The sequence below is a fragment of the Natator depressus genome, chromosome 3 (assembly GCF_965152275.1).
Source record: "Natator depressus isolate rNatDep1 chromosome 3, rNatDep2.hap1, whole genome shotgun sequence".
Lineage (NCBI taxonomy): Eukaryota > Metazoa > Chordata > Testudines > Cheloniidae > Natator > Natator depressus.
The window spans coordinates 58,338,298-58,358,498 of NC_134236.1; the positions used below are offsets into that span (position 1 = coordinate 58,338,298).

A 20,201-nucleotide genomic window follows, 5' to 3' on the forward strand; every position below is an offset into this window, starting at 1 on the left:
AGGTCCAGAGACATGGATAGTCAGTATTTGTCAGATCATGAAAGGTATGTTTTCAGCTTAAACTTATGAACATGTATAGAAGTGTCTTTGTCTTTTTGGCTAGTGTTTGAATGTACTTGTTTGAATGCACATTTGGGTTAATGGGAAAGGGAAGAATGGTCATAACTGACAAGAACAACCAAGATTACGGCACTAGGAGAGAAAAGGTGCTTTTATCAGTATTAGGCAACAGATAAGGAATAGGTTCTATATTCATACTGAAAATTATTTTTGTAGCATAGAATATGAAAAGAGGAAGGAAGAATAAACCAGGAATTTTGCCTTGTTTATGCAAAGAAATCGTAGGAACAAATTTTGGTGCAGTACTTGAAAACATAATGGTGACTCTGGTTCTTCATATTTGTAGGTCACTTAATTATTTCGTGGGAAAATGTTATATAGCTAAATCATAGTGCCTATATTCTGCTACCCTTACTTTGTCAATAGTCCTATCAGTGTGAATAAGGGTGACAAAATCAGTCCTGGTGTTACTACTTTAAAATGATTCCTCAAGCCTACTATACACAATGCCATCTGTAGTAGGGTGGAGAAATGGGAGAAGGGAATAAAACTGAAAATGTTTCTGGAACTTTTGTCCAGTTTTGAAGCAACATAGTAATTTAATAGCCAATGGCCTCTGCAGTGATCCCTAATTCAGTTTTGTATATGATCTTGCCTTTTCAAATTTTAAATGAGATAACTTACATCTAGGCATTAATAAGTGTTGTTGATAGTTTTAATTTCTTGAGACTTGTTTTACCATGGCATACAATAAAATTAGGCAAGAAATATGTACAGAATTGTATAAGTTGGATTGTACCACTGATTTTCTTCTTAGAGGTGAATTGAAATGCTTTTTAATCATAAAAAAATCAGTTTTACAGTTAAGACACTAACACTGCAGTGTTTTCCACCTTATATGTACGTTTCATTTTATTCTTTATAGTAAAAGTAGTTATAAACTCAATAAACATATTTTTCAAAAATATGTTTATTGACCATTTTCCTTAGTATTCTTTGTAAGTAGAGGTTGAAAGGGGGCAGAGGACATTGAAGGGTGACTCATATTCCTAGGCGCAAATTTAGACAATAAGTGTATGCAAAATATCCCACAGTCAAAAACAAAGGTCCTGACTGTGGTCTTGGATCATATTTACATCTCCTCCCTTCCTGCTTGGATGGAAGGGCTTTAGGATTCTGCTCTGATTCTCTCTGAAGCAGAAGCCATCAGAGCAGAGACAAGGGTGGGGGTGCTGCTAGGGTGGGACTCTGACTGGGATAAGAGAGTTTTCCATTCTCTGCTTCTTGCTTTGAGAAGCCAGCTTTTGATGGATAAAAGGAGTAAGTAGGTGTTGCTATCCTGAGGGGCCCCTGTACCTCTGCCAGGAGTTTCTTCTCCCAGAGACATCAGCTGCATCAGTCTCATTTCACTCCCACCTGTAAAAAACTTGTGTTGTCCAGCTATTCTGAAAGGAGGACGGGAGACACTTGATATGGTTTTAATCAGGCCACAACTTCATTATTAGATGTCTGAGACTACCTGGCAGATAAACCTATACAGTGTAGGTAACTCCATGTTCATTCAATAGCTGTCCAGGGGCTTCCACCAGCCCCCCTTCATTTTCCATCCAGGTGCTCCAGCCAACCCTTGCTGGGACCTTATCATTCCCCCGCTCCAATGGAGGATAAGGTATGCTATAAGGAAGGCAGGGTTGGCTCTCCCTCTCCCCCCCCCCCATTCCTCTCCTTTAACCAACACCTCCTTTTTAAGTCCTTTACAAAGCCATTTATCTGGTCACTGTATCCCTTCCCTGTGGAGTACCTGCCCCGGGCATCCGCCCCACATGTACATAACACGTTGTGACATCATAGCCTAACTCTCTTTCCTACTCACCATAACAAAGCCCTCCCTGAACCCACTGTGGGGAAGGTGAAAAACCCCTCCACTCCACCTAGGCCAGTCTGGTGGTGAGGGAAAAATTCCTTCCCAGCCCCCCTGGAAAGGAGTGGCTAGTGCGATGCCTACAGCAGGTCCTAACCACACCTGGTATTTTGCCACCTCAAGGAGAGGGAAGGTGGGTGCTGCTTCGCTTGGTCTGGGGGAAAGGGGCTGCTGCTGCCAGGCTTGCCCCTTTTCAACTCCCCAGCCCTTCTGGTACCTGAGGATGAGTCAGCATCACCACGCTGACCCATTCCTCTTTTTGTAGCAGTTTCTGAGCCCCTCTCCCACCCCCACCCCAACCCATAAAGCACTATTCCTCTTTCCCTGGCAAGCTGGACAACACCTCCCCCCACCCCCGCTTAAGGTGCACTGCAGTCATTTCGGAAAGCACTATACAAGTCTTTTTTATTTATCTCTAGTGGCGGGTCCCATGAGAACCACAAACTTATCAATGAGTCATACAGGCATCTTAAGGGGGAGCCTGTTGCAGTTACTACCAAGGAAGAAGATTAAGAATTTAAAGACCCTTTACTTGATATGCTCTTGCAATAAGTTCATTCATTTACAGAAGTTCTCATCAAAATCCATACCTGATGCTATCTGTCTAATATAGCATCCACTGGAAAGGTGTGGATAGATCCATAGAACTTCCTGCTATCCCCATGCCTGAAATAATCTATAATTATTAACTGCATCTGATTATACCCATACAAGTTGTTACTAGTTATTTATTTGTATTGTGGTAGCACCCAAATCAATATGGGATATTCTGAATAATTCCTGGTAATAACCTTCATAATCTTTGTTCAGGAATTTCAACTATTATTTTTAAATTATTATGCAGGAGCAATAACAGAGAATCCTTAGATTTAGGAAAGTGAATCATGGCCTCATATAAAATTCCAGCTAGAGGACTGTTCAGCAACAAGTTGTGATATATTTCCAACAGAACTGGGATTGCCTTTGCTGCTATTTTTTTTTTAATAAAAAATTACTGGGGAAAGCTATCTAGTCTGGTGTCATAATTCTGACTGCTGTGAATTCAGGTATCATTATCTGATTCTCAGTGAAATAGGTCTGTCAGTGTTCTATTCCATCCATTTGTTTATAAATAAAATGTGGAAATCTCCATGTTCATATACACAATCTAGTATCTCCTTCAAAAATGCTTTTCTAGAGGAATACATTTTTTCTGTAAATGTGTCAAAAACATAATTAATTATGAGAATATCAATACCTTACCAGTATGATTTTTTTTTCAATTTGAGGAAATAATTAGAATTGTATTCCTTATTTATTTACTATTTTATATCCCAAGCATGGGTGTTTTATATCACTATTTTCAATGGGCCAAATCTTGAGGTCCTTGATAGGCAAACTTTGAGTGAATGAAGATAGAGTAAATATTGAGCAAGAACCTTAAGATTTGACCTATGAACCAAATTCACTTCCCTTTCTGCCTCTGGATTTCATTAGTGCTTCTCCTATAACAGGGTTCAGAGGGGTAGCCGTGTTAACCTGTATCAGCAAAAACAACAAGGAGTCCTTGTGGCACCTTAGAGAGTAATATATTTATTTGGGCATAAGCTTTCATAACCCACTTCATCAGATGCATGGAGTGAAAAATACAGTAGGCAGGTATAAATATACAGTACATGAAAAGATGGGAGTTGCCTTATAAGGCAATATAATATTTATAAAAAGTAGTTACTTTTTGTAGTGACCCAGCCACTCCCACTCTTTATTCAGGACTAATTTGATGGTGTTATGTTTGCAAATTAATTCCAATTCTGCAGTTTCTTGTCGAAGTCTGTTTTTGAAGTTTTTTTGTTGAAGAATGGCCACTTTTAAGTCTGTTATGCAGTGTCCAGGGAGATTGAAGTGCTCTCTTACTGGTTTTTGAATGTTACAATTCTTGATGTCTGATTTGTGTCCATTTATTCTTTTGCGTAGAGACTGTCGAGTTTGGCCAATGTACATAGCGGAGGGGCATTGCTGGTACATGATGACATATATCACATTGGTAGATGTGCAGGTGAATGAGCTCCTGATGGTGTGGCTGATGTAGTTAGGTCCTATGATGGTGTCCCTTGAATAGATATGTGGACAGAGTTGGCATTGGGGTTTGTTGTAGGGATTGGTTCTAGGGTTACTGTTTCTGTTGTGTGGTGTGTAGTTGCTGGCAAGTATTTGCTTCAGGTTGAGGGGCTGTCTGTAAGTGAGGACTCGCTTGTCTCCCAAGGTCTGTGAGAGTGAGGGATCATCCTCCAGGACAGGTTGTAGATCCTTGATGCGCTGGAGAGGTTTTAGTTGGGAGATGCTGGTGATGGCTAGTGGCATTCTGTTACTTTCTTTGTTGGGCCTGTCCTGTAGTAGGTGACTTCTGGGTACCCTCCTGGCTCTATCAATCTGTTTCTTCACTTCCCTAAGTAGGTATTGTAGTTTTAAGAACGCTTGATAGAGATCCTGTAGGTGTTTGTCTCTGTACGGGGAATTGGAGCAAATGTGGTTGTATCTTAGGGCTTGGCTGTAGACAATGGATCGTGTGATGTGGTCTGGATGAAAGCTGGAGGCATGTAGGTAAGTATAGCAATCAGTAGGGTGATGTTTATGTGACATCACTTATTTGCTCTGTTGTGTCCAGGAAGTAGATCTCTTGAGTGGACTGGTCCAGACTGAGGTTGATGGTAGGGTGGAAATTGTTGAAATCCTGGTGGAATTCCTGAAGGGCCTCCTTCCCATGGGTCCAGATGATGAAGATGTCATCAATGTAGTGCAAGTAGAGTAGGGCCTCTAGGGAACAAGGACTGAGGAAGCGTTGTTTTAAGTCTAACTTGACACCATCAAATTAGGCCTGAATAAAGACTGGGAGTGGCTGGGTCACTACAAAAAGTAATTTTCCTCTACTAATTTTCCCTCTGTTGATATTTACACCTTCTTGTCAACTGTTGGGAATGGGCCACATCCACCCTGATTGAATTGGCCTCATTAGCACTGACCCCCCACTTGGTAAGGCAACGCTCATCTTTTCACGTGCTGTATATTTATCCCTGCCTACTGTATTTTTCATTCCATGCATCTGATGAAGTGGGTTATAGCCCACAAAAGCTTATGCCCAAATAAATTTGTTAGTCTCTAAGGTGCCACAAGGACACCTCATTGTTTCTCCTATAACAGTTTATGTTGTCTCTGGGTCTGTCTACATTGCAGTTAAAAACGTGCAGGGCCCATGCCACCCCTAACTCTGGCTTGTGGGGCTCATGCTAAGGGGCTTTTTAACTACAGTGTAGACCTTCAGGTTTGGGCTGGAGCCCAGGCTCTAGGACCCTGCAAGGTGGAAGGGTTCCAGAGTTTGGGCTGCATCCTGAGCCCGAATGTCTACACCGCAATTAAACAGCCCTCTTTGACCGAGCCCTGTGAACCCGAGTCAGCTGGCACAGGCATCTAGTCGCAGTGTAGACATACCCTCTGATAACTAAGCCGTGCATGGACCTGAATCATTACAGTGCTTTGGCTTTTGTAATGTCCTCAAATCTTTCAAGGGAAACACAGAACCCTTTGTGTGTACAAGAAATAAAAGAGGAATTTTATTTTCAGTTACTTTGTTTTAAATTATATTGTATGTATTTGTAATTTGGAAGTCTACACATAAATTCTGCTAATGATATGAGATATTAAATAGTTTTATTGTTCTTTCCTTTTAAGAAAAACAATTCAGTTCACCTTTAACATATTTTGTTGCATCAAAATCAGGCCTGTAGTTCCAGATGCAAACTTGCAATCCACATGTGAGATTTAAGTCATGATTTTGATTGCCCTGGTTTATTATATTACATAAATATTGCTTATACCAGTTTCCATAGTGAAATTTATAGTTTCATGACAATATGAAGTATGAAAGTAATTGAGCATTTTTCCACTTCGCATAATTTTTATATCTTTTCTCTCTCTGTTACCATAGTACTTCATATGATTCTTTGATTCTTTTTAAATGATGCATCTTCATAAACTTTAGCCTCACTTTGGTGTCAGTAACAATAAGGAGATTCTGGGACTTCACTCTGTGATTTGCACTGAAGTGCAGATACCCACAGAAATCACCAAAGGGACAAGCTGTTATCACAATCATGTTTATTAAAGATGGAAATGATTAATTTACAGTAGCTATATTGTTGGCTGTAGCACTTGGCTCTTGTAACGTACTGCTGGTTGAAATAATGGAGTAAGTGGACTGTAAAATAGAAATGATTAGAAAGGAGATTTTGATAACTGATTAACACATTTTCTGTTTCTGTAAGGGAATATATAACAAAATATCGTAATTAAAAAGCTTTAGATCAGAATCTACCTTTGAATAAACTTAATATTTTGGTGGACAAATATTTTTCTTTTCACCAAAATGATGAGTTGATGCTCCTTACACTGTATTCGCTAGAGCGTAAAACTAAGTTTATAACTCCCCACCACCCTTCTGCGCGCACACACTCTTGTCTGGGTTCAAAAATGGAGGTTCTACAGTTCCATTTTTATTATCATGCTGCCAAGTTTTAATAAATACCTACTTTAAGAACTAGAAGATTACATAGCAGTGTAATTTGATAAAGAATCCTGTCAATATTTAATATTAAAAACTCTGAAGTAACTTCAAAATTTAAAAAAAGAAAAAGACAAAATTAGATGTCCACTTAAAAGTATTATCTGAATATATAGTTGTCATAGGTACTTTATTGCTTACATTTTAGAGCAGCATTGTAATTTGTTTTGGTTTGAACACTATCAAGACAGCTATCTCAGTGCGAGCTTTCTGGTTTCTTTTTTTATGTTTTCATTTGCATATCATTTGCATAACTCATGTCATCTAATACTTCATATTTATATCTGTTTCACTCACCACCCATCCTGTCTGTGCAGTGAGCTTCTTATGCTGCCCAGAGCAAAACGAGGAAGAAGTGCAGAGTGCCTACATACCACCAGGTAAATACAGGAATTCGATAACCATGATTTCTTATAGTTAGTTTCTGTGTACTTCACTAGCCCAATCATTTCCTTTAGCTTTATTAATATTACAGTAAGTAACGGACACCATTTTCTTAACATGTAACTGAATTGCCATTTAATTATTTTTTTTAAAAAAAGAACTGATCAAGATTTTTACATATGTTTGTTTACTTTGATAGTTATGATTAGAGCAGTTGAAAGCCTAGTGATAAAATAAGTGTCAACAGTCACATTTGAAATTAAATAATACAAATATTTCTGCAGCATATATTTTTGTGATAGATTACCTGTCTAGTCAGAAAAGGTGTGATTTTCAAATGCATGGCAGTATTATTGTGGTTTTATAAAGTTTCTTTTGTGTTTTTTGGATTTTTTATGGTTGTTTGATTTCTTTCCTTTGTTATTATTGAAAATTAATAAACACTTTTTGTGTTTTTTGACAACAAACTTGAAGAAAATTCCTCAGAAGAGCACATGACTAGATAAACAAAGGTTGCATGTCACTGTGCTTCACCTGACAGCTCTCACTTGGGTATGTCTACACTGCAAAAAAAATACCCGTGACAGCACGCCTTAGTGCCCAGGTCTACAGACTCGGGCTCACATGGCTCGCACTACGGCACTACAGCTAGCACCGTAGATGTTTCTGCTTAGGCTCTGAAACCTGGCAAGTGGGTGGGTCTCAGGGCCTGAGCTCCAGCCCGAGTGGGAATGTCGATACTGCTATTTTTGTAATGTAGCATGAGCCCTGCAAGCCCAAGTCTCTAGATCCAGGCTCTGAAACTTGCTCATGTGGTTTGTGTGGTTGGTTGGTTGGTTTTTGCAGAATAGATGTACCCATTGTTTCCTACCTTCCATTTAGAATTTTAGTTTTGGTTTTGTCTGTGCTGGGCCCTGCCAGGGCATTTCCCCCCTTTGAATTGATAAGTGCGCTATATCCCGTGAGGACTCCAAATCCCAGAGACTGCAATATTCCACATTGACTCCAGTCTCCAGTAGGTCCTACAGCACTCAAGAACTCAAAAAGAAAGGACCCAGCACAGATGCAGCTGAGCCCCAAATTTAAATTATTCTGTAGGGAGATGGACCTTCAGTGAAGTAATGGGACTGCTTATGTGTTTAAGTTAAACATATCAGTAAATGTTTGTAGGATCAGGGCTTGTAACGTCTGAACTAATTTTTAATGCTATTGCAACACGAGGTAATATTTCATACCTCAAAGAAGACACATCTTTAGTTTTGGTATCTCCCTGGATTCCCATTTGGAAGATTTTGTTTAATTACAGTTTTTTAAATCAGGAAACACTACTCTTTAGAGCCTAACTAGAGCATACTGGTGATGAGAGTACACAGGCTACCTGTTAGCTGTTAGAAATCTCTGAAACTTCTCTTCACATTTTAAACTGGAAGCCATTTACTCTGAATCTTTGTAATAAGGAATGACTTCATGTTATTTAGCAGACAGTGAAAACAAATAAGCTCATAAATCTAAACAAATAAGTCCTTAAATCAAAAGGTTAGATACTTTGGCAATATGTCATATTGTACCTGCTGAGAGTTGGTTATGTTTTATTTACTCGTTGTCTACTCATACTCTGGTTGCATCACATTGATTGATGCAGCCATTGTGTTAAATCAGATTTACACCAATTCATTATTGTAATCTCAATGGAATTACACTGACATAAAATGTGAGTAACACCCTGGTGAATCGGGTGCTTGATTTCCAATTTCCCTTGGATAAGAAATATCTGCGGCCATATTAAAAAACTGGGTCTTTCTATGTATTCAGCTTGAATCCTATAGTACATTATGCACCGTATAGACAGAAAGATCTAAGAACCAGATTTAATGGAGGACACTGATTTACAGCAACTGAGAATCTGGGGAGAATCTTTAGCAGAGATGGGCCAAAACTGAACTTTTTACTTTATCTGACACCCAAACCCACGGTGAGCTTTGGTGGTTGGTATAAGAAGGAACCAGGATTAAACCACCCCATGGGAGCCCTAGACCTAAAGTTTCCCATCTCATTTCAACCCTTGTTCCCACATATTGCTAAAGGTTGGGTTCAGATACAGCTTGGACCCATCTTCACCCTGACACCCTTTCCTAAATTTTGGAGCTTTGGATAATACGGAATCCTGATGTGAACCATTCTTGGGTTTGCAAAAGCAAAACTTACCTGATCAATTTTTGTGAAAGAAAAACAAAACTCAATCTCACCAGCCTACCTCTGGCCATATAACACAGAAGTTAAATACAAATCTGGAAAAAGCATTGACTTAAGTGTAAAAATTGAAGAAAAAGTGTAGTCACAGTTTATTCCCATGCTTTTGGTACATCCAATTAGACAGTGATCACTTTAATTCAGATCTAAAATTTGACTAAACTAATTGGTTATTAGTAAGCAAAGAAAAATCTTTTTCTGATCTAATTTTAAGAACACAAGCATTTTCAATTGTATTTTATTTTTGTTAGGATAAATTGGCAGCACTTTCTTGCAATCTTTGTATATCTATTTCTATTTCTCCTCTTCTGGTGACATTTATAAATATAAGTGTCATTGTGCGCAATCAGCTCTTTTGCAGGTGTTACAGTTATGAGAACTAAGGAAAACATGTATGTACTTTTCTACTCACAAACTGATCATTAGTAAAAGTTTAGGTCGGTACTCTCTAAATTTTACTTAACCTTAAAAATTAGGATTGGAAAAGACCCTGTAAAACCATGCAGTCCAATGCAGCACTGGTCTGCATGATTGTTCCCTAAACAATGGGTTTCACAAATTTGTCCAGGATAATTTTAATTTTCCAGGTCTCATCAATGATAGTGGAAAGACGAACTTATGGTTAGGTTCTGTTACACTGTATAATACTTAGAAAGTATTATATAGTTTTTAAGAACTTCAGCATCAGTGCAATGGTTCCATTAAAGTTCATTGCAAATTTAAAGTATTATCATTAGAAAAGAACTACAGGCTAACTTTCTGTGACTGAGGAAGTTCGTGCTTCAGTGTTTCTGGGTTTCAACATTTAATAAACCATTTCAGTCCCTGCTTCTCTGTTGTTCCTGGCCCCCTTCCCCTTTATGTCAGCTTCATGGGACCACGCAGCTCCTGTTCCTTCACTTCCCTCTTCTGGCCTTTCTTTTTTCAGCTCCCACTTCTGCATCTCCTTGTCTCTTTCTGAGTCTGTATTTGTTCCTTTCCCCTTACAGGTCATCAATTACTTTAAAATGGCTGAGTTGCAAATATTCAAAATTCTCACTTAATTCTTATATGAAACACAATATGGTGAATTTTATCTGGCCCCTAGTGGAATTTTAACTATAGCACAAAGCCTCAACACAATTAAGCATGATCAACAGTCTTCTGACAAATTGCCCACAAGTGGGATACAGGTCAGAATGGAGGTGCACTCATGTAAGTTCACGCAGCACTCGCCTATGTTATGCCTTGCTCTAGTTACTGTTATTTCCTCACTTTCAAGTTCACTACCAAATACATCTATTTAAAAAAAAAATTGGATACTGTACTAACAGTATAGTACTCTTAATAATGTATTTGATATGTATATTTATATAATAGTTCTATACTCTGCAGTAATATAATGGAGCTATGAAATATGACAGCATCCATTGAACAGCTTGTTTATTGCTGCATATTGCTGCATGTACTTGGGACGTTGGGTTAACTCGACAGTAGATGCTCCACAATGTGCCAGGTGGTCACTCTGAAGTACTGTTATCAATACAATGATGACACATTGTTATGCATAGAAGCTAGCCCACCACACAGCAATAGAAGTATAATAATGGCTACCATAGATTGGTTGCTAAAATGAGTTACAAGGCTTATGGGGCCTGATCCAACTCCCATTAAATTCAGAGTCCAAAAAAGACTAATAGCTTGGATGCCGTTGTCTCATAGGCCCACTCAACAAGTTATTGGGCATCTATGTTGTTGGCATTGTTTCTGCACACTCATTTACATTGGTGTAACTGTAAAGTTTAGGCATGCTATGGGCATAGTGCTGTAGTAATAAATTCTTATCTTCTAGACATCTTATTGTATTGCGTTGTATTTATTATTATTGATAATTTTAGTTTAGAGTGTAGTGTGTATGTAACATTAATTAGAGATGGTCCAAGCTTTAAAATCAGGATTCAGAATCCCTCACATATGGAGGTGTTCAGATACAGGGATACAGATGCACCCAGCTCTAAATCCCACGTGGAGTCAAGGAATGCTATTAAGAGGAACAACACCTGGAGGTGGCAAGGACCTCCAGGGTGCGTATCCTTCTGCCAGTCCCACCAAAGCCCTCCCTTGGTGGAATGTGTGGACACTCCATAAAAGTTTGTTTTAATTCCAGTTGACTGCACTATGTGGAACAGATTTCAATTTGGGTAGTCACATTCTTCCTTTACATTTCTCCTGGAGTTTCACTTGGCCAGGGTAGTCCACACTCCTAGTTCTAAAATGTTATGTACTGTGGCCTTGGTTTATTATGTTAAACAGTTGTCATCCAAAGGTATGTCTATGCTTCAAACTGGAGATGTAATTCATAGCTTGAGGAGACGTGTGTATGCTAGCTCAATCAGAATAGAAGTGTAGCCTCAGTGATGTGAGCAGTGGGAGGATCTACCTGCACTTGGGTTGGCTAGCCCCTCCTGGCACTGTGGCTACACTTCTGTTTTTAGCATGCTAGCTCTATGTAGATATACACTAACACCACAGAGGTACTGTACCTTGGTGATGGATAAACCAATTTCAATATTTTTCAAATTAGCTTACCATTATTAATGCTGTTTAACTTAGTGTGATCTATGGACATATTCACAAAAGGACACTTAGGTGCCACTGGCATTCTTAAACCCCCTTCAGTTGCCACCTAATCGTGTAGGTGCCTAAACTCATTGGCACCTACATTTTTGTTGTGAAAGGTGCCTAGGAACCTATGTTTCTGCTTCTGAGAATGTGCACTGTTGCATCATTCTAGACATCCAGATGCCTTAAGCCCCAACGGGAAGATAGATGTTCTCCTGCCTGTCTCACCTGTGAGGCTCGATCTGGTAGGCAAACTCTGAGCTTGCTAACTAGATCAGGGCCCTTTCAAATTCCTGGGGGGGAGGGGCTGGTATCTATTTCATAACTTTTAGCCCAGTAGTTAGAATGATCACCTGGGAAGTGGGAGACCTGGGTTTAATTCCCCCTTCTGCTTGATTGGAAGAAAGAATTTGAACATGAGGTGATGTTGACTTAGCCACTGAGCTATGGGATATTCTTATATGTGGCTCCCTCCCCCTTTCCTCTTGAAGCTGTTTCACTTTTGATTAAGTACTTAAATAGTCATTGGGCCAGAGAAAGAGAGTGTATGTGAGAACAACTCTATGACTGGAGTTTAGGGCTTTCACTTGGGAGGTGGAAGACTTAGGATCCAGCCCCGCTGCTTCAATAGCTCTCTAATTATTTATCCAAGTGGGACAGCATCAACAGGGGAGATTGAAGGAGCCACACATCAGAATATCCCTAAGCCCAGTGGTTTGGGCAACCTTCTGAGTGATGGGAGGACCCTTGTTTAAATCCTTTCTCCTGATCAAACATGGGGGTATTGAACCTGGGTCTCCTACATCCCAGCAGAGTGTTCTAACCACTGGGCTAAAAGGTAAGCACTGGCATAACCACCAGTGGTGGCATTTCTTGCAAGAAACAGCTTAGGTACCCGACGAGAGGCAGGGCTCAGGACACACCCTCTCATCGCATTCTAATTGATTAGTTTAGATGACCCTGGCCTAGTTTGCTGCCTTTTGTGAATCCTATGCTTAGCAGCCTATCTCTCCCCATATAGGGAACCTAAGTGCCTAACTCGGGCGTTGTGAAAACAAGTGACTTTCTAGTCTAAAAGTTAAGCCCCATAGTACTCAGCATTGCAATGCCTAAAGTCCCATTGTGAACCTGGCCCCTAGTATACCACCTCTAAAGGACTTTAACACATGACATTTTTGAATACTAATACAACTGTGGTTTAGTTTGTGATATTGTATATAGCAGTGTGTTTTAGTAGGCATTTAATTTATCGTATAGAGAACTAGAAGGGATCATTAAATCACACAATGTAGATTAAAATAAAGTAGTATTGACATATAAAAATAGCTAGCATAAAAATAGCAACTTCATGTTTTACAACAGCTAATACATTTTAATCAAAAATTGAAAAGATTCCAAGGTATTTTAGTTCCAGAGGAAAATTCAGACCTACGATGTTACTCTAAATTTACTTATGTGAGTAGCTTCACTGAGTTTGCATGCATAGGAGATCTGGTCCTGAAATTACATGTTGGTTGAAGGAAGAAAAGGATACATTGAGAAATCTATGCATATACCAGTTCAAACTTGCTATAGTATTATGCACATTACATAGTCTTCATTCTAGTTAACATTGTTCTACCGTTACCTATACTTCCGTTTCTGGCATGCTTTGTTTTTGTTTTTGTTTTCTTCTGTTCTTCCACATTCAAGAAATTCTGTTAGGCACTATAAAACATTACCACCCAAGATGCCTTTACTAGAGAATGGTACTCACTGGAATATTTACAGGTAAGTAAGTATTCACTTAAATTATTTAAACAAACATACACATTATAATAATATAGTGGTACTTTCTAGAAAACTTTAACAGCTAAAAACATGTACTTATAAACATAACTAGATTCAACTATCTAAAATTAACTCTTACATAAGTGACAAACACTTGCAACCTCTGTATTGTCTAGAATTCTTCTATCATTAAACTCTACTGAAATGTCAGTACTGGAGTTAAGTAGTATTACAGTTTTCTTTTCCTTATGTCTCATTTTTCTTTCTTTATGTGTATGGTTTTGATTACATGTGAAATTAAATTTTATTTTTATTTTAAATAATTTTAATTTATAAAGCTCAACTCTGCCTGCATGTGCTAAAACCAAATCAGTGATTAGACAGGATATTTCACTCCTTCGTGATTGTCTTAATGCACAAATACCAAGATTTACAGACGAACTCTTGGTTAGGTAAGAACTGAGTAGAAGTGCCCCTTCCTGTTTAGTATGTAATATGGTTTTCTAAAGTAAATTAGCTTCACTCTAAAGTATTTTTACTTGAGATATACTGTATCCTGTCCTTCTGTGTTGGTATAGCAGTTGTTGCTAGTAATAAATATTTAGATGTATTGTTTTAGTATTTCCCGTTCCACTTTCTCATAAGTATATATTGTTTAGTCTCATTTTATGGTCTTAGATACTTGAGATTTTTTATGCAAACAAGTTCAAACATAATCTTTCATTTGGTTTTATTTTTTAAACAAATATTTGCATTGTCATCTAGTCAGCTCTTTTACATCTTTATTAATTAAATCATTGTGATACCACATTTTTATGTAAAGAGAATATTATTTTATTATTTAATATCTAACATTGTGTTCCTTTCTTTGTTTTCTTTTTCTTTCTCTTCTACCATTGGATGCAATGCACTGGCACTAGTGAACTACAGCCCTCCCTTGACAGGGCTAGGAGTGCTAGTACCAACTGCTTGAGACCAGATACTAGTTTGCATTCACCAGAACGAGAAAGGTATAAAGTAAAGACTTATGAATTTCTTGTCATCTGTGCTGGTGAACTTTGTCAGTTTTGTTTGTTTCTCCATATGAGTCTTCTACATGTCTGTACATTCATATCTGCTTTGGTATTTGTAGACATTTTTGCCCCTATACTCATATATGCCATGCAAATTGTGCGTTGCAGTTTATAATTGCTTCTGGCTTCTTCTTTCCCTATTTTTAGTTCAAGCTGATGTCATTGTTTACAAAAGTCCTCAGTATGCTGATAATAACACTGCAGTGTTAAGTGAGGTGAAGGAGCACCACTTGATTGTTAATCTTCATTATCATCTGCTAAGATATATTACTTTTATTTCTTGCCCATTCTGCAAATTGAAAATGAGATGGTGACATAAAATTTACAAATTATATAATTAGGATGCAAATCGTGAAATCAAACTCTTATTTTTCAAATCAAAATTGTAATTTGTATAACAGCGTGTACATTAATTTCCACAAACCAACCAACCAACTACATTATTTTCTTAATCTAATCTGCCATATCTATTGTTGTTTGTTTAAATTATAAATCGAAACAATGTAATGATCTTTGCACTATATAACACTGTACTTAGTTTACATACGCTTCAAGAATACATTTTCAGCAATTTAAATGAAATATAGTTGCACTTGTTATGTTGAATAGAAACATTTAAAGACTGCTTTCTGAACTTTCACCTTTAAAGCTAGTGTAGTTCAAAGCCACAGGGAAACCAAATACTATGGACAGATTTTGTAATTAGATATGAGTATGTCTTAACAGAGAATTTTTGAATGTTTGCAGTATTTTTGTCTAAGAATTCTTGTTTTCTATAGCGTGAAATCCTGACCCCACTGACATCAACAGTAAAACTCACATTGGCTTCAGTAGGAGTAGGATTTAGCCCATGGTGTAAATACTCAATTGATATGTAGGATAATAATGTGAATTTGCTCATCAATCAGTCCAGAAAAATTGGTTATTGAAATTAGCAAACCACTGAGCATTTTTGTTGTTGTAAAGTGATGAGCAGAGTAACAAGCAATCCGTAACTAAGGCCTAGGATATTAATGTAAACTTTTTGTATGGTTTTAGCAACAACAAAAATATTCCAAAAATTAGTTACATTTTCAAAGCAGGACATGTGGTTTGCTGTATTAATTTCAAGGGAAATCATGCCACTAAAACACTGTACATCATTTTGAAAATTCTGGGAACAATAGCTGGTCACCATTAAAACATCTAGTTATAGGGGAAAAGTCTTCTCTGAAATCTAAACCCAACTTTGAAGCTATGTAGAAGCCTCATGTTTCCATGATGGGCAGAGTCCCCTGGGAGGCAAATATGAGGGGGAAAGGAGTCCAGGAGAGCTGGCTGTATTTTAAAGAAGCCTTATTGAGGGCACAGGAACAAACCATCCCGATGTGCAGAAAGAATAGCAAATATGGCAGGTGACCAGCTTGGCTTCACAGAGAAATCTTGGGTGAGCTTAAACACAAAAAGGAAGCTTACAAGAAGTGGAAACTTGGACAGATGACTAGGGAGGAGTATAAAAATATTGCTCGAGGATGCAGGGGTGTAATCAGGAGGGCCAAAGCACAATTGAAGTTGCAGCTAGCAAGGGATGTGAAGGGTAACAAGAAGGGTTTATATAGGTACGTTAGCAACAAGAAGAGGGTCAGGGAAAGTGTGGGACCCTTACTGAATGGGGGAGGCAACCTAATGACAGATGATGTGGAAAAAGCTGAAGTACTTTTTTTACCTCTGTCTTCACAGACAAGGTCAGCTCCCAGACTGCTGCACTGGGCAGCACAGTATGGGGAGGAGTTGAGCAGCCCTCAGTGGTGCAAGAACAGGTTAAGGACTATTTAGAAAAGCTGGACATGCACAAGTCCATGGGTCCGGATCTAAAGGATCTGAGGATGCTGAGGGAATTGGCTGTTGTGATGGCAGAGCTATTGGCCATTATCTTTGAAAACTCCTGATGATCAGGGGAGGTCCTGGATGATTGGAAAAAGGCAAATATAGTGCCCATCTTTTAAAAAGGAAGAAGGAGAATCTGGGGAACTACAGGCCAATCAGCCTTACCTCAGTCCCTGGAAAAATCATGGGGCAGGTCCTCAAGCAGGTCCATTTTGAAGCAATTGGAGGAGAGGAAGGTGATCAGGAACAGTCAACATGGATTCATCAAGGGCAAGTCATGCCTGACCAACCTGATTACCTTCTATGATGAGATAACTGGCTCTGTGGATATGGGGAAAGCAGCGGACGTGATATATCTTGACTTTAGCAAAGCTTTTGATATGATCTCCCACAGTATTCTTGCCAGCAAGTTAAAAAAGTATGGATCGGATGAATGGACTATAAGGTGGATAGAAAGCTGGCTAGATCTTCGGGCTCAGCGGTTAGTGATCAATGGCTCAATGTCTAGTTGGTGGCCGGTATCAAGCGGAGTGCCCCAGGGGTTGGCCTGAGGCTGGTTTTGTTCAACATCTTCATTAATGATCTGGATGATATGGATAGATTGCACCCTCAGCAAGTTCATGGATGACACTAAGCTGTGGGGAGAGGTAGATATGCTGGAGGATAGGGATAGGGTCCAGAGTGATAGATAAATTGGAGGAGTGGGCCAAAAGAAATCTGATGTGGTTCAACAAAGACAAGTGCAGGGTCCTGCACTTAGGATAGAAGAATCCCATGCACTGCTACAGGCTGGGGACCGACTGGCTAAGTGGCAGTTCCACAGAAAACGACCTGGGGATTACAGTGGATGAGAAGCTGGATATGAGTCAACAGTGTGCCCTTTGATGCTAAGAAGGCCAATGGCATTTTGGGCTGTGTAAGTAGGGGCATTGCGAGGAGATTGAGGAAAGTGATTATTCCCCTCTATTCGGCACTGTTGAGGCCACATCTAGAGTATTGCGTTCAGTTTGGGGCCCCCCACTACAGAAAGGATGTGGGAAATTGGAGAGAGTCCAGTGGAGGGCAATGAAAATGATTAGGGGGCTGGGGCACATGGCTTATGAGGAGAGGCTGAGGGAACTCGGCTTATTTAGTCTGCAGAAGAGAAGAGTGAGGGGGGATTTGATAGCAGCCTTCAACAACCTGAAGAGGGGTTCCAAAGAGGATGAAGATAGGCTGTTCTCAGTGGTGGCAGATGACAGAACAAGAAGCAATGGTCTCAAGTTGCAGTGCTGGAGTTCTAGGTTGGATATTAGGAAAAACTATTTCACTCGGAGGGTGGTGAAGCACTGGAATGGGTTACCTAGGGAGGTGGTGGAATCTCTATCCTTAGAAGTTTTTGAGGCCCGGCTTGACAAAGCCCTGGCTGGGATGATTTATTTGGGGCTGGTCCTGCTTTGAGCAGGGGGTTGGAATAGATGACCGCTTGAGGTCTCTTTCAACCTTAATCTTCTGTGATTTTTGCCCATCAGGTCTTCAGCCTGGTATGGAGTAGAAATTACAACACTGGTTGATGATCTCCTCTTAGTGAACAGTGTCCATGTTGATCCTTTGAGGTCTCTCAGCAATCTGTAATACCACTGAACATAAGGTTTAGTTAAATAGCCTGTGGTCCCTAGTTAGGGTATATGATATCACTCTGGAGTCGTTCTGTTTCTAGGTTTATTAGAAGTCCCATAGGATGGTTGTGGGTATTTGTTTCTGTCCCATGGGATCTCTTGTGTGGGATACCCACAGAGTTCAAATAGTATATGATGCTTTTGTGGTAAATAATAAGATGACTTGGGTTGTGACTCCATCGACGTACTGATGAGATGCAGCTCTTTTAATCAGACCCAGATGGTATTTGTTTTTCCAATGCCTGTCCAATTTTGAGAGCAAGATGCAAAAGATGAATTTAGAATAACGCAATGCTTTCAGTTCTGGGGGGGAAAAGATTTTCCAGGGATTTCAGACTTCATTATTTAATGTAGCTGTCTTCTCTTCATCCAAGAGGTTAGCAATCTGTTAGCTATATTATACTTGATCCAGAGCCATATGTTGAATTTTTTTCTTATTTGCTTTGGTGGACTTTTTCTAGAATTTATTTGTAAGATTTTATTCAGCAGATACCAGTTACTCCACATATTGAACCATGGTTGGTTTGTGACCATCATGTCACTGTTTCTGAAGTACATTCTCCTTTTATGGAGAAGTGTAAATAAAGAATTCCTATGGTGGTATTCCAGATTTCCTTCACAGGAATTATAAATTGTGTTTGGGCTCCCTTTTGTCTCAGAAAATATAAAGCAAATGAAGTGTGAAATATGAAGTTTAAAGTGCCTGCACTTGCATTTTGAACAAGGTGATATGGGCTGTGTTTAGTGTACTGACAATAAAGCACTTTGTTTGCACATTAATGTTTTATTGGAAATAGTATTGATCTTTAAACTCTGTGCAGTATTGTACTTGTCACCTGAAATGCTAAATCAGACATTTTTAGTTCCTTAACAATAGAATATAGACTATAACATTCAGTGGCCTAGCCTTACTGTACAATCATTAGGAGAGTTTTTATTCCTGTTTTTGACAACTTTTTTCAGCATAAATTTGCAAGGTTTCATAGAGCTGGAGTTAAGCTCTTCATATATTGTACCGTGGTTGCTCTATGAGCATCAGGATGCTGCATCTGTATAATTTAATCTTAACATAACTCCATTTGAACACTGTCAGGTGGAATGCTGGCACTGGCTTTCTGCCCAGTGTTCCTATTAAAGGCATCACTGCATGCCTTCCTCTGTTACTTTATATGGCAATGGGTCCGTACAAATGGCAATCAGGACTTCACAGGACATGCCCAGAAAGCTTCCCTGTTCCTAAGGCTGCTTAAATAAATTGCTGTGTTGTGTTAGTGGTGGCAGAAAATGTTGAAATATACATTGCAGTTCACTGAGTGCCACAGGCAACTTCGTTTATACAATTTGAGTGGTATACGGGCAAACTTTCTCATAGTTGACAGACAAGAACTACTCAATTTTAAATTATTTGGGAAGGGTCCTACTGGGAAACAATAAGGAAGACTGTTTAAAACACAGTGCCAGTGAATTGTAGGAGTAGGGAAGGGAAAGGAATGAGTTTGGGTACCAGTGGATGAAACCAAGCCATTGAGCCTAACTGCAGATGTGAATAGAGCAGATTACCTAGCCATGGCCGAAGGCTAAGTTAGCTCCCTCTTTAAAAACTCTGGGCTGGTGAATGTACTTTGACTACATAATATATCATAGATAAATATCTATAAATAAATAATTATAGTAATAATAATGCCGAGGGTTTCTTCAGCATTTTCTCCTCCACTGTAGGTAACTGAAGGCAGAACATGCCCAGCTAGGGTGACCAGACAGCAAGTGTGAAATATCGGGACAAAAGGAACCTATATGAGAAAAAGACCCAAAAATCAGGACTGTCCCTATAAAATCAGGACATCTGGTCACCCTATGCCTAGCTGAAAAATATGGATTCTGTGCCTTAGGCCTCGTCTATACTAGAAACTTCTGCCGGTATAGTGCTGTCACTTAGAGGTGTGATGATTTTTTTTAAACATTTCTGTACCGATAAAAGTCCTACCATAGCTGCAGTTATACCATAATTACATAAAAGAGCTTTT

General features: G+C 39.1%; 1 protein-coding gene across 41 annotated transcripts in view; it reads left to right on the top strand.

Moving 5' to 3' along the window:
- The window catches only part of RIMS1 (regulating synaptic membrane exocytosis 1), a 490,703-nt gene that overhangs the window by 311,198 nt on the left and 159,304 nt on the right, over positions 1-20,201 (top strand). For 29 of the 41 annotated variants that reach the window (XM_074947969.1, XM_074947970.1, XM_074947964.1 and 26 more), the window contains 3 exons: positions 1-44; positions 6,893-6,955; positions 14,501-14,590. The exon at positions 1-44 is cut by the window's left edge and continues 82 nt beyond it. In XM_074947969.1, coding sequence (XP_074804070.1) covers positions 1-44; positions 6,893-6,955; positions 14,501-14,590 — 197 coding nt within the window. Of the gene's footprint in view, positions 45-6,892; positions 6,956-13,502; positions 13,581-13,918; positions 14,033-14,500; positions 14,591-20,201 lie in introns of all 41 variants that reach the window. The other 12 variants (XM_074947975.1, XM_074947977.1, XM_074947976.1 and 9 more) reach the window with 3 other exon arrangements.